This window comes from Ailuropoda melanoleuca, chromosome 8 (assembly GCF_002007445.2).
Source record: "Ailuropoda melanoleuca isolate Jingjing chromosome 8, ASM200744v2, whole genome shotgun sequence".
Classification (NCBI taxonomy): domain Eukaryota; kingdom Metazoa; phylum Chordata; class Mammalia; order Carnivora; family Ursidae; genus Ailuropoda; species Ailuropoda melanoleuca.
The window spans coordinates 24,719,903-24,734,961 of record NC_048225.1 but is presented as its reverse complement, the minus strand read 5'-3'; the positions used below and the strand labels follow the sequence as shown (position 1 = coordinate 24,734,961).

Genomic DNA, 15,059 nt, shown 5'->3' with positions numbered 1-15,059 from the left:
GTAATAAAAATTTGCCCATGCAGTATTTAATCAGGAGGCTGCAATCCCTCCCAAGAAGAAATGGAGCCCACCTAATTAATAACTTTCAAATCTATATAAAGATGAAACCACCAAGTAGTCAGGTGGTACTGTTAGAATGCCTCGGCTTCGTTTTAGTCCCCTGACTATATTAAAATAAGGTCAGATAGTTTATGTAAAAAATGTCCTGTGGGCAACTTTAGTTTATTACTGTGTTACTAAATGTCTGACGTATGATAATTTTTTAAAAAAGATTTTTAACATGTATGTTTTAAGATTTTATTTAATTATGTGACAGAGAGAGAGCACAAGCGGAGGGGGGCAGGTGGAGTGAGAGAGAGAAGTAGGCTCCCCACTGAGCAGGGAGCCTGACGTGAGGCTCGATCCCAAGACCTGGGATCATGACCTGAGCTGAAGGCAGATGGTTAACCACCTGAGCCACCCAGGCGCCCCTGACTTATGATAATTTTTTAAGTTTATTTATTTTACTTTATACCCACTGTGGGGCTCAGACTCACAACCCCAAGATCAAGAGTTACGTGCTCTTCTGACTTACGATAATTTTTGAATAGCAAGTCTAAGAAATCGTACAACTGGCTGAAATTCTCTTATATGTACCTCTGCAATCAAAACTTAACCATAGTTCTTATTCCTCTAGGTTTGCTAAAGGCTTGGGCAAATTAGAGGAAAGAATATTTTTCTGGATTGGTGATTTTCTGTGGTGCCCTGGCTAAAATAATTTTAGATCTTTCCCTTCTCTAGTTAGTTCTGCTGTATCATGACCCAGATTATTAGGTCTTCATAATGAGAACTTTATAAAAATTATGACTTTACTGACTTATTCCAGGAATGAATCTATGAAACATTAAATTCAGTTTATTTCCCTTATACTTCTTTTTTGATAATGAGCGTGCATTTATATTTGAAAGATACCCTTGTGTATATGCTAGTCTTCTGTGTGTCTGTATGGCTCCATTCATATTCACTTAATCGCGAGTCTACTCCTGTGATACGTGGTGTTATGTGTGAACGTATACACCCTTGTTCATGCCATGTCTTAACGTTTTTGTGACATACCTTTTTAATTAGCTGTGGCATTCAACCTCAAGAGAGATTTTGCTTAACAGTAAAATCGTCAAGTATGTTAGCCAGTTGAGATGGTTAACTTATACAATCTCTTTGGAACCAACTGAATGAAAAGCTTTAGCTAGAAGCGAGATTACTATCTTTATCTTCTTTATTAATGAAGGATTATTACTAGCCATATGGGAATTAATTCTGTCAAGAATTGCGCTTAGCAGTAGGATCATTTTTCCTGTGTAGACGAGCTGTCTAAAGATTTATTGGTGGTTTTTTTCTTGTTGTTTTTTTGTCTAGACTCTGTTTACAGACCCAGGGCAGGTAGCTTATGTCCAGCAGGATGCTACAACCCAGCAGGTAATGAGTTGTTTTTTTGCCTTTTTATTGTTTTCCATTCCCTGGAATGTACCTCCCCATCCCAGCCTCCCAAACCCTCTGCAGTCTGCATTCTCTTGTTGTCTATTTCTTACGTATTAAGAATGGTCTTTACTTCCTTTAATGAAAACAAAGCAAAACAACACTAACACATTACAATCAGTCCGTACTGAAGTAGCCTGGTAATAGAAAAAATGATTTGTCTTGGAAATTAAAAAAAAAACAAGTATATTAATAGGATATTGGTTCAAATTCTAAAGAATAATCCTGAGTTTATAAGTGTCTCTTTTTGGAAATTTGGAAACATTTGGGTACTTTGTCTATTTTTAAATATTGAGGAAAAAATTGAGATTTTTCTTAGTTTTGTTTTATCTTTTTGATTTTTTAGAAGATTTTATTTATTTATTTAGAGAGAGTATGAGCTGGGGGGGGGGTTGGGCAGAGGAAGAGGGAGAGAGAGAAAATCTCCAATGGACTCCATGCTGAGCACAGAGCCTGACGCCGGGCTTGATCTTACGACCCTTGAGATCATGACCTGAGCCAAAATCAAGAGCTGGAGGCTTAACCAACTGAGCCACCCAGGCTCCCCCTCCTTGGTTTTCTTTTAAAACATTTCTTTCCTTTTATCCATATTTCTAGTATATCCTATTTGACTTTGAGGGATTTCGTCCTTGTTTTTCTCCAGATTGTGAAAGTGATAAAGAAGATATAGAAGCTAGATACTTTCAGTCTTACTGTAAAGGGAATATGGATCCAAATAAGTTGTATTTTCGTGCTGTCTAGTATGACTATTATTTAGCTGTACCACTGAGTGTCATGAGTGATTATCAAGTAAATTCCCATTAGTAAGCACTTTGTGCATTTAAATTTTTTTAGTAGATGATTCAGATACTTCCATTTTAAAATTTGAAAAGTGAACAGTACTTTTGTTAATATTATTTATGAAATCCAGAGAGATTTCTGAGGAATCTTTATCATAGAAATTATGGTTGAATTTATTCCTGATTGATAGTAATCTGCAATCTTGTGGTGTCCGTGAACTTGAATGAGCATTTGTCTTAATCTGTTTAGGCTGCTGTAATAGAATGCAATACACTGGGGGCGCCTGGGTGGCACAGCGGTTGAGCGTCTGCCTTCGGCTCAGGGCGTGATCCTGGCGTTATGGGATCGAGCCCCACATCGGGCTCTTCTGCTATGAGCCTGCTTCTTCCTCTCCCACTCCCCCTGCTTGTGTTCCCTCTCTCGCTGGCTGTCTCTATCTCTGTCAGATAAATAAATAAAATCTTTAAAAAAAAAAAAAAAAAAAAAAAAAAAAAAAAGAATGCAATACACTGGATGGCTTATGAACAATAGAAATTTATTTCTCATCATTCTGGAGGCTGGGAAGTCCAAGATCAAGGGGTTGGCAGATTCTGGTGAGGGCCTCACATGACCGAAGGGGCGAGTGAGCTCTGTGGGGCCTCTTTTTTTTAATTTTAATTTTTTTCTATTTTTAAGTAGACTCAATGCCCAACATGGGGCCCAAGTTCAAGAGTCACATGCTCTATAGTCTGAGCCAGCCAGGAGTTTGGGTTTTTGTAAGGATGCTAATCCCATTCATGAGGGCTCCATCTTCAATACCTAATCACCTCTCTGAGGGCCTGCCTACTACCATTCACATTGAGGATTAGCTTGCCTGCCTGCCTTCTTTGTTTGTTTCTTTTTTTTTCTTTCTTCCTTTCTAAGATTCTATTTATTTATTTGAGAGAAAGAGGGAGAGAGAGCAGGAATAGGGAGGAGAGGGAGCAGACTCCTCACTGAGCAGGGAGCCCGACACAGGGCTCGATCTCAGGACCATGGGATCATGACCTGAGCCGAAGGCAGACACTTAACCGACTGAGCCTCCTAGGTGCCCCGAGGATTAGCTTTCTTTATTTTAATTTTAATTTTATTTTTATTCTCTGTGTAGTTAACATATGGTGTTTTATTAGTTTTGGTTTTGGGGATTAGCTTTCAAAATATAAATTTTGGGGAGAGACAGTCTATAGCAGTGTTATTTTATTTTAGTAATTTTGTAATAAGATATATGCTTGAAAAAACAAATCATGTACATTTCTGTATATATTTATTGATTCCATCAGCAAGCAAGGGATAGGTTTAATTAGTTTTGACAATTTGGCAAGAAAAAATTTCTTAAAAAATCCCTTTGTCTTTCATAGATCATTCGTTCATTCACTCATTTTTGGAGTAATGATTTTTTTTCATAAAAAGTTGAAGCAATGCAAAAAAAAAAAAAGTACAAAAAATAGATCCTGAACAAACAAATTCTGCCCAGAACTTTCCTCATTAAGTTAATGGTTGGTAACTATTATTCCAGACATACAAATAAAGATAAGCACGGGGAGAAATGGCATTGTGCTCTAAATGCTGTTATTAATCTAAATGTTTTAAACTGAAATTTACTTGAGCAGAAGAAAAAGCAATTGAAGTGAAAGTGAAGGAGGTTGGAGTCATCATACCCTCCAAACTGCGCTTGAGATCAGTCCCGTGTTGTCCTTGGCTCCTGCTGTGATGACAAGGGCATCAGCACAGGGACAGTGATGACAAGGGCATCAGCACAGGGACACTTCCTCCCACTGTCCTCTCCACTCTTCTGTGTTGTTAGGTGCATCATTATTGTGACTAATAAATTTACGTCCTGTTCGGTAACCACGGTTATTTGGAGTTTTGCTCCGTTCTCTGCTGGCATTTAATTTGTAGAAATCTTGAGTCTAATTTATTTTCCTCATTCCTTTTCTACCTTAATGCCTGCTTGATACTTTATCCTTGAAGTTTTTCTTGGAAGTCTAATGACTTCACCAGCATATGAATCAGAATTTCCTAGGACAGTATGTGTCCTTTAGATGTATAGGTTAAGACTTTATTTCAGGAAAGTTTTCATCTATCAGACCTTCGAAAATCTTTTCAGTTTCATTTGTTATGTTCACTTTTCAGGAACATCAGTTGCGAGTATATTGACTCTTCTCAGCATTTCGTACCTTACTTGTTCTCTATAATCATTTCTTTTTTGAAAGATTCATTTATTTTAGAGAGAAAATGAGAGAGAGAGAGAGCACACAAATGAATGAGCAGGGGGAGGGGCAGAGGGAGATGGAGAGAGAGCATCTCAAACAGACTCCCCTCTGAGCTCTGAGCCTGATATGGGGCTCCATCCCAGGGACCATGAGATCATGACCTGAGCCGAAATCAAGAGTCTGATGCTTAACTGACTGAACCACTGAGGTGCCCCTCTATAATCATTTTTTATTTTATTTATTTGAGAGAGAGTGAGTGAGAGAGCACAAGCCAGGGGGAGAGGCAGAGGGAGAGGGAGAGGGAGAAGCAGACTCCCTGATGAGCAGGGAGCCCGAAGGGGGCTCCATCCCAGGACTCTGGGATCATGACCTGAGCCGTAGGCAGACTCTTAACCGACTGAGCCACCTAGGTGCCCCATAATCATTTTTATATCTATTCTTTTCCATGTTATTTGTTTAGTTTCCTTTATGTTCACCATATTTCTTACTGTTCGTGTGTTTTTCACTTTTTTTTGAAGATTTTATTTATTTATTTGAGAGACAGACAGAGACAGAACATGAGCAGAGGGGAGCAGCATACTCCCTGCTGAGCAGGGAGGCCGATGCGGGACTCGATCCCAGGACCCCGGGATCATGACCTGAGTCCAAGGCAGATGCTTAACCGACTGAGCCACCTAGGTGCCCATTTTTCAGTTTTTAAGTAACTTATACCTATAGAAAAGTACAAAAGATTATAAGCATATAGTGCAATGATATATCACGAAGTAAGCATGCAGTATAACCAACACTCAAATTAAACACTGGAACATTCCCAGCTCCTAAAAGCCAACCTTCTGCTTCCCCCAATCACTTCTCCTTCCTTTGTCCTCAAAGATAACTACTGTCCTGCTTGCTAACGTCATAGATTAATTTTCTGTGGTTTTGAACTGTATATAAGTGGAAATACTTACCATTTCCTTCCTTTGTGGCTTCTCTTGTTCAACATGATGCTAGGGGAGATCCCTTCATGTTGTTGGATGTAGCTGTGAGGTTTTGTTTCCTTCTCGTTTTAGTATTCAGGCTTATGAATGTACCACAATGTATGTTTAAGACTGTGACCCTTTCTCCACTTTGTTCTTTGAGAGTTTCTTGGCCCTTTGCTTTTCCATATACATGTTAGAATCAACCTGGAAGTTTCCACAAAAGTCCTGCAGAATTTCCATTATTTCTATGAATCAGTTTCTGAAGAATTGACGTCTTTATAATTTCGAGTCCTCCAATCTGTGAGCATGATATATCCCTAAGTTAAAAATAAAAGTTAAAAAACATGCTACATTGATAATTGGTCTCAGTAGGAATCCAGAAGCATTCTGTCGTGTTTGCTGCTGTCCAGTGTATTTTCATATTTAAAGTTACTTAAGAACCAAGATTTTTTTGAATGTGAAAAGAGATACAAATGTAAAAATCAAGCAAGTTAAATAAAAATCCAGAATCCTAAATCTGAATTAGAATATCAGCGTGAACTCATGATGTGTTTTCTTTTAAAACATATTTTCTAGTTTGGGCCACTGAAAACGTTTAGCCAGAGTCATCAATCCAGTAGCAATGAGCCAGTGTGGTCTCTAATACAATTTTCCAGTAAAAGGAATCAGGACTACTTAGGGAAATGGCAGATTCTAGCTCTGGGGCAGGAAATATACAAGATGTGCCTGAAATGTCATGTCTTATCAGAATGCAAGGAAGTTAGTGAAAACTTCTGGGTCCTGTGGGAAGAACTCATGATCCAGCTTGAAAGGGCCAAAATGGGGCATTTGACCTGTAAAAACAGGAAAATATCTATAATAGATTGAAATGCATTAAATATATTTAAAATCTGTGAGTTTCTACTAATATTAAAAGAAATAACTCATTGATCAATCTTTGAGGATGCTGGGGGACCACCGCATTATTAAAAAAACTGGTAAATGATGGGAAAGAGTCCAGCCTTTCTCTCTGAATGTACTCAGGTAAACAATTACTTGATGAGGGAAATTTCTTTATAGAAGCATTCCAACTAATAAATAAAGAGGGGATGATTGGCTTGGAAAATCACCATTTTTCATTTCCTAATGAAATGGGGATCTAGGCAATGATCATCAACAACAGTCTGAATCCATCAGGAAAAAGCTGATGAGGCACTTTATAATGGATGGCTCACCCTAACCCTCGGGACATTGTTAATATCACTAAGAAGAGAGAACCATTCGTTACAGGCCTCCTGGTGTTGTGTGCCTCCTATTGCATTTTACCACATACGAAGTGTTCCTCCCAAGAAACTGAACCTGAGTCTGACTGAGTCTCCAGATTCCACTTGCAGCTCGCAGGAAGCACAGTAGACAAAGTGGAACCAGTAAAAGACACACAAGGATGCAATCAGCAAAGTCTGACTGTGGGAAGACCTGTAGGACAAATGGCCTAGTTCCTTCCACATGTAAATTGTGAAGGAAAAGAAGGGGAATGGAAATTTACAGATTCAAGGAGACCTCACAGACATGTTAGTCAGATGTGATATGTGGACCTTGTTTGGGGCCTGATTTCAACAAATGAACTGTTAAAAACAGCGGTATGAGACAATTGGGGAAATTCTAACACTACTAGATACTTGTCGATACTAAGGAATGATTGGTTTCTTTAGATATGGTAATACATAAAATATGTAAGTTCTTTTCCTTTCAAGATATCTACTAAGCCATTTACGGATGAAATATATGTCTGAGGTTTGTTTCAAAATAATCTAGTGACGGGGGAAGGTGGGTGGGAGAATAGTTGACATAAGGTAACCGTGAGTTGGTAATTGTCGAAGCTGAGTGATGGGTGCGTGAAGTTCAATATACTATTCTCTCTGACGGATATATGTTTGAAATTTGTTATTATAAATAGGATAAGAAAAATGGCTTTTCAGATGCTTAAAAAATTTACATTCCTACCAACAATACGTGAGAATGCCTATTTCCACTCACCCTTGCCACACTGAGTATTTGCATTCTTTTAAAACTTTGCCAATCAGATAGGCAAAACGGCATTTTGTTGTTTTAATATTAAGGCATGATTTTAATTAGAACTTTTGCTGCCGCTGGCACCTCAAAGAGCCCTTCATCTTCTTTAATCTCCAGAAACAATCTGCTCCTTTCATGTTTTGTAGTCAGATAGCTCTATGAACCCTGACATTACAAGGCAGGGTAACTATTGGCTTCTACCTTGCCTTACTGCTGTTTCCTTTCAACCAGCACGGTTTTTATTTCTGGCTACAATAAGTACCTCTGAGATTGTCAGTGTATTCTGTGACCTGGAAAAATTCTGGATAGAAAGTTGGAGTGAGAGTTCAACACAGATAATCGGTACGTCCCCCTGCCACCTTAGCAAAAAGGTTCCTATTTTCAATTGTTTATAGTGGTAGCAAAATTCATTTGAAGGCTTTTTCATATATGCATTCCCTTGTCCTTAGGAAAGGCACTGGCAGTCTCCAGATCTAGAAGCACAGTCTCCCCTTTGTTTCTGAAAGTGAACATGTGTGACTCCCCACACACTGAGAAGGAAATATGCTACACTGATAATTGGTCTCAGTAGGAATCCAGAAGCATTCTGTTGTGTTTGCTGCTGTTCAGCGTAGTTTCATATTTCATTTCTCAGATAAATTGTATCCTGAAATGCATTATGTAATTTCAGAAATAATTAGAGACTGATATTAAGTGGGAAGGAGAAAGTATACCATAAATTTAACAAATTCTTTTTCCTTTTACCGTGTTTTATTGTGCATGACAAAGTGCGGGGGATTAACGTTTTTGTTGCTTATTCACTTCCTCTAAGCGAAATTGGCACACACAGCTCACCTCCGTACTGGTGGGCTGGTGCCTCGGGGCACGTGTGGTTACCTTGTTGCTCTGGCGTTCAAGGCATGTGTGATGTTTGCCTCCTCCGGTGCCCTCCTTGAATAAACTTCACACGGGCCACTGTGATGTAGTGGAAAAGGCAGGGCAGAGTCAGAATTTGAATTTCATCTCTCTCACTTAGGAGCTGTGTGGTTAGGTTATGTGGCCTCAAAGGAATTTAAATACATGCCTAGCTCTCCAGAAATGTCAGTCGAATTGGAATTGTTAATTAAACAAATGCGTAAGGCGTGCCTACTGTGTGTTAAGGTCCCTGCTACTTAGCACTACACAGTGGTTACCTAGACGTCATTATCATTAACCCCTTCATCCCTTTCTAACAGTAGCTCGCGTGATTCTGGTCTGCACGCAACCTCTGCTTTAGCATCGTTTCCTGAAGATACTGCTGAAGTGTTGAAGCCTTGTCTTTGCTACAGCCTTTTAGGAGAGTTCCAGCACGGGGTGGGGGAGGCGGTTGTTGGTACTGTTTTAATGTCAGCTTTCTCAGCAGTGGCGAGAAGCCAGCAGTCTTTCTAGCAGCATCTGTTGGGGGAAAAAACACATTACAGCTTCACTGGGATGACTCTGGATTACTGAATTCATTCTTTTCGGTTGGCTCTGCAAAGTGATAAAGAGTGTATGAGGAGTCGAGGTAGATATAAATGCTTTAGTTTGGTCAGTGTGTGATAACATTCATCACAAATGCTGGCCTGAAATTTAAGTGGCTTAGAATTAAGGGGTGAGAACGGAACTGCGCTCTGAGACAGCAAGAATAGCTTGGTGGCAGGATCAGGTGGGGGTGTTGGGGGGGGGCGACGGCACACACGGTTTCATTGCCAGGAGTCTCCTGCTCTTTTCCTTGTTGAGTCTCACTTCAGTGGGTATTTTATTCTGTTTTTATTGATGCTGAAACATCTCCCAGAATTCTGTCCTCTTATATAAAGCCTCTGAAAGGCCCTGCACCAGAGATGGAATGTCATATAGGAGTCTGGCTCCTGGGTTAAATGGATGCCCATTTAAACAGGCACATGCTATTTTGAGGTAACTGGTTTACCCGCTCTCTGGAGCCTGAGTGTTTCAGATGTCGGACAGTGGTCTTCAGCTGCTGGACAGGTCAGATTCTGTAAACACACAATGCTCTTTCTTCATGGAGTTTAAGAAGTTCATAGAAGCACAACTGAAAAAGGATTTTCTGTGAATACAGGAGAGTTTCTTTACATGGCTGAAGGGACTGATGTCATTTCCTAAAGGGCCAAACGTATTTCTACAAATGTATCTTCATTGAATCCCTGCCACGTGCTCAGCTGTCTTGTAAGGTTGTAAGGTTAGAGGACGTATGTGATATCTTGGTCCTTAAAGAACTTATGACAATAGTAATTGATTCTTACTAATACTAAGCACTTACTAAATGCCAGACACTCTGCTACTGGCCTCACGTACATATACTGCGTCATTTAATCCTCAGAGCAACTGATGCCGTATGTATTACTGTGTCCATTTTACATATAAAGGAACTGAGGTTCAGAGGAGTTTATTAACATGCCAAGTGGTGGGGCCAGGGTTTTGATCCAAGTCTGTGTGTCTCCAAAGCCCCTGGTCTACTTCCCTGAGGCACAGTTGGAGAGGCAAGAAGGGCTCACAGGAAAATGCATACTAATTGAAATCTAGATGGTATTTGGCATCGGGTACAAAGCTATGAGGGATACTAATATGTGATATGTCAGAATCAAGATTCTAAAAGATCTTGGCAGATTGGAAGAAAAGAAAAAGTGATAAAATGAAATATACTGGTGATAAATGCAAAATTCCGCCCCCCCCCCACATTTAAGTAAAAAATCTATTTAAGTCATGAGGAGGAGTAAAATGGTTTAATAGCGTGATGTGAGCGGAAAAAGGACTCAGGGATTTTAGTTATTTGCCAGTTCAAACTGGGTCAGCAGTAGAACAATGGCTGTCATAAATGTTAATGTAATCTGAAGCCATATTCATTAAAAAACGTGGAATCCATTAAGGAATAAATGAAGACAACAGGATGATGAGGGAATCTGGAAATTGGGCCATGTGAAAATGATTGAACGAATTAGGGGTTTTTGGTCTTGAAATATTTGAAGAACTTCTTGTCTTCACGGATTCTGTCTCCCTTGAGGGGGAAGGTACAGGTCCTGCCCACCACATGAAGATGCGCACGGGGAGACCTTGACCCCGCAGAACCAGCACTGAATGATTCCGAATGATTCGGGCTGTCTGGTGAGGCGGTGAAATGTTGGAGCAGAGGCTGAAGGATGTTGTGGGGTGGGATTCCGTGACTTCAGATGCTGCAGGGATCAGGGCAGAGGAGAGTCAGGGAGGGGTAGAGTGGTCAGGGAGGGTTCATGGAGAAACTGGAACATGACCGGGTTTGGAAGGTTGGCTGGGGAAGAACATGTAGGTGAGGACAACAACACAGGGGAAGATTAAAAATGGAGGGGTGCCTGGGTGGCTCAGTCATTAAGCGTCTGCCTTTGGCTCAGGGTGTGATCCCGGCGTTCTGGGATCGAGCCCCACATCGGGCTCCTCTGCTGGGAGCCTCCTTCTTCCTCTCCCACTCCCCCTGCTTGTGTTCCCTCTCTCGCTGGCTGTCTCTCTCTCTGTCGAATGAATAAATAAAATCTTTAAAAAAAAAAAGAAAAATGGAATAGGCATTTAAAAAACTTGCTTTATTTATTGAACAGGAAAGGGACATGGCTTCAGTATGATTTATGGTGCTAATTGGGCAGGAGAAATAAGATTGGATAAAGGAATCTGGGGTCCCATAGAACCCCATGACACTTATTCGGGTAGGGAACTTTTTAAGTTTTTTTTTTTTTAAGGTATTTAAGGTATTTTTTGCTAGTATATTTGGTAAGGTAGTAGTAACCCAATACATGCCCCCACCTTGTCTTATTTGCAAAAAACTAACTTTAGCCTGAAACAAATAAGCATCTCTTTCACTTACTTGAAAACCTTAGCCTCTCTGAAGTGTGTAAAAGGAGGGCTGTGAACCATTGAATTTTACCAACTGGGTGTTGTACCATGTGTTTTGTTTTGTTTTGTTTATTGGTTGATTGATAAGATTTTATCTATTTATTTGAGAGAGAGAGAGAGCACGCATGCACACAAGCGAGCAGGAGCTGGGGGAGGGGCAGAAGCAGAGGGAGAAGCCGACTCTCCGCTGAGCAGAGAGCCTGATGCAGGGCTCGATCCCAGGACCTTGGGATCATGACCTGAGCTGAACACAGACACACAATCGCTTAACCGACTGAGCCATCCAGGCACCCCACCACGTGTTTAGTTTTAAAAGTGAAGTGTTTGAAGATAGATCAGATCATTACATACACCGTGTTGTGGTCACCCTGAAAAAGGAGGGACCCCCTGACTCGAAATTGGGTTCAGATGTTGAGACATGATACCACACATGCACCAAGAGGGCATGGACAGGTTTATTATGTATTTGAAGTCTCTGGGGAGACAGGGCACGCACCAAAGGAGGGCACCCAGGCTTTCTTACCCGCTCTCCCAGATCTGGAGCAGAAACAGCAAAAATGAAGGCAGATCCATTACAGCCGAGAGTGGAAATCATTTCTTCTTCAGGGTCTTGAAGGAGGCTCATATGAAGACTGTCTTCCACAAAAACCTTGTATTGTGTGCGTGTGTGTGTGTGTGTGTGTGCGTGTGCGTGTGTGCGTGTGTATGTGTACCAGCTAACTAAAAGCAAACGGGTGCTAACTTGTTGGTTGAACTCTGTGCAGGCCTCATTACCGGTGCATAACCAGGTGTTACCTTCAATCGAGGGTGTGGATGGTTCAGACCCTTTGGCGACTCTGCAGAACCCTCTGGGCAGACTGGAGGCCAAAGAGGAAGAGGATGAGGATGAGGACGAAGATACTGAGGAAGATGAGGAGGAAGATGGTGAAGACACAGACTTGGATGACTGGGAGCCGGATCCCCCTCGGCCCTTCGACCCGCATGACTTATGTAAGTACGAGCTGTTCCTTGTGAGTGTGTGTGAGCACAGGGATGCGCTTAACTTCAGTTGGGGGCTTCCCGTGCGCAGACCCTGTGCTCCCCGCTCTGCACGCCCCTTCTTGCTCGGTCCTCACGACAGCCTGTGAGGGAGGCACCGAGGCTTCGTGAGGGCTCTGAGTTTACTGATGCCTGAACGGAAGGTCGGAAGAGGCTGAGCTGCCCGCTCCATGTCATACAGGGGTGAGTGGTGGCTCAGGCACGGGGCCTGTCTCTGACCCCCGGGCTTCAGCTTGTCAGGCCACTATGGTAAGCGTGTCCGGTCCCAGAATCTTCCTGGAATTTTCTGCCGTTTCAGCTTTAACGAGTTGGCTTTGCTGTCTTACCTCTTTTCATAGTAACCTTGTAAACATGCCTATTATGTTCCAGGCATCAGCTCTTTACATTTTCTAAATCGTTTAATGCTTTCCATAGTCTTATGATGGGGCTGGTGGTGTCCAGTTGTTTTGAGAGTCAGGGTTCCAACCCAGGTGGTCTGGCTCCCGTGTGCCCCTGGTTAACCACAACACTTACTGCCTCTCTGTACTGCCTGCTTTGGGAGAGGGTGGGAGGGTTCTTGCTTCCACCCACCAAATTACTGCTTCTTTCCATCGATTTTTCATGCTTATATGGCAAAGTTCTTATCTCACTTAATTGAGTTCCTGAGGCTGTTCAGAGCTCTGCGGTCTCACCATATCTCCTGGGACCTTCTGTGCGGTGCTGGTAAAGCCTGTTTACACGGGGCCAACGCTCACCTCCATATCCAACAGAGAACTTCCTCGTTTTATTTTTCCTTGAATTCGTAAGTTTTCAAGGCAACTCCTCAGTCAGATACGCATACAGTGACTTTATCTTACAAATAATAATACAAAGTAGCTCTCCATTATTGGAGAATTGTAGAAATTGAAAGTACCTGTTTCCTAAGCCAGGTCATCACCCAGCTGGACATGGGTAAAATACAGTTGGCTAATTAAATGTGTTAAAGGTCATGAGTATGATGCCTGTAGGGTCCAGGCACTTTTCCATGTTTTGTGGCCGTTTCTGTCTAGTTCCGGCGGTTAGTTTACAGATGGGTGCCACTGGGAAAATGGGAGTGAGTGTGGATGCTTAGTGCAAAGTAATGACTCCTAGAAGGAGCTGAAAGTGGGTCCTGTCTGAGCTAGGCTAACTGTGTCATTCAAGAGAATGAAGGGTGGAATGCTAAATTCATTCATTTTAGCATTATCTTCACACAGTATGCATTGAAGTCTCCAACTGCATAGTGCTTTTTCTGTTTGAGTTAGACATGCCCAGACAATGAGGCTTCTATGACTTCCTTTGAAGAAACTGATTAAATGGTATTGTCAGAGTTTTTTAAAATAGCTTTACTGAGATATAATTTACATACTCTAAAATTCAACTGTTTGTCATATCAGATTTTGTAGCATTTATCCTAATAAGCTCTTCTCTTTTTTTTTTTTCCCCTTTTCTTTTCAGACCTGTTATAATTGATTTGTAAATTTGCTGGGCTACTATTTGACTTAATCTCCAGTAGAGAAATAAGTCACTGCCTGTGTATTATTTTTGGCAGGCACAAACTAATTCTGCCTGATTTGAGAGGAACAGGGCAGGATTTTATTGGTCTTTGAAAGCTAGTATATTACAACTGAATGAATACTGTAATTGTAGAAGTTAATTGAATTTTGGCTTGCAAACTTAGATTTGGGGATTTTTCAGGTTAGAACTTTGTACCTGAGATCAAGTGACGTTGAGGAATTTGACTTTAAGATTTTCTTTCTTTTGCAGGGTGTGAGGAGTGTAATAATGCCCATTCTTCAGTGTGCCCAAAGCATGGCCCCTTGCATCCCATCCCTAACCGGCCTGTGCTCACTAGAGCAAGAGCCAGCCTCCCCCTGGTCCTCTACATAGACAGGTTCCTCGGAGGGGTGTTCTCCAAAAGGCGCATTCCCAAGCGTACCCAGTTTGGCCCTGTGGAGGGACCCCTCGTCAGAGAGTCTGAGCTGAAAGACTGTTATATTCATCTGAAGGTAATTTATGCTTTATCATAGTTCACTCTTGTTCTTAATAACTTTTAGGGGGCATGTGTTTTCCTACTGGTTCTCTTAATTCCATTCTATAACCGTCGTTTGCTAGTATTTTTCTTTCTCTGCTTTTGTTTGTTTCTGTTTCTTGTTTTTTTTCTTGTTTTTTTTTTTTAAGATTTTATTTATTTATTTGACAGAGAGAGAGACAGCCAGCAAGAGAGGGAACACAAGCAGGGGGAGTGGGAGAGGAAGAAGCAGGCTCCCAGNTTTATCATAGTTCACTCTTGTTCTTAATAACTTTTAGGGGGCATGTGTTTTCCTACTGGTTCTCTTAATTCCATTCTATAACCGTCGTTTGCTAGTATTTTTCTTTCTCTGCTTTTGTTTGTTTCTGTTTCTTGTTTTTTTTCTTGTTTTTTTTTTTTTAAGATTTTATTTATTTATTTGACAGAGAGAGAGACAGCCAGCGAGAGAGGGAACACAAGCAGGGGGAGTGGGAGAGGAAGAAGCAGGCTCCCAGTGGAGGAGCCTGACGTGGGGCTCGATCCCAGGACTCTGGGATCATGCCCTGGGCTGAAGGCAGATGCTTAATGACTGAGCCACCC

The 15,059-nt window shown here is 41.4% G+C and overlaps 1 protein-coding gene across 1 annotated transcript in view; it reads left to right on the top strand.

The window, feature by feature from the left end:
- The window catches only part of PRDM10 (PR/SET domain 10), a 93,433-nt gene that overhangs the window by 35,099 nt on the left and 43,275 nt on the right, over positions 1 to 15,059 (top strand). Inside the window, exons 4-6 of the mRNA XM_002912687.4 lie at positions 1,396 to 1,455; positions 12,178 to 12,403; positions 14,216 to 14,457. Of these exons, the coding sequence (XP_002912733.1) occupies positions 1,396 to 1,455; positions 12,178 to 12,403; positions 14,216 to 14,457 (528 nt within the window). The remainder of the gene's footprint in view (positions 1 to 1,395; positions 1,456 to 12,177; positions 12,404 to 14,215; positions 14,458 to 15,059) is intronic.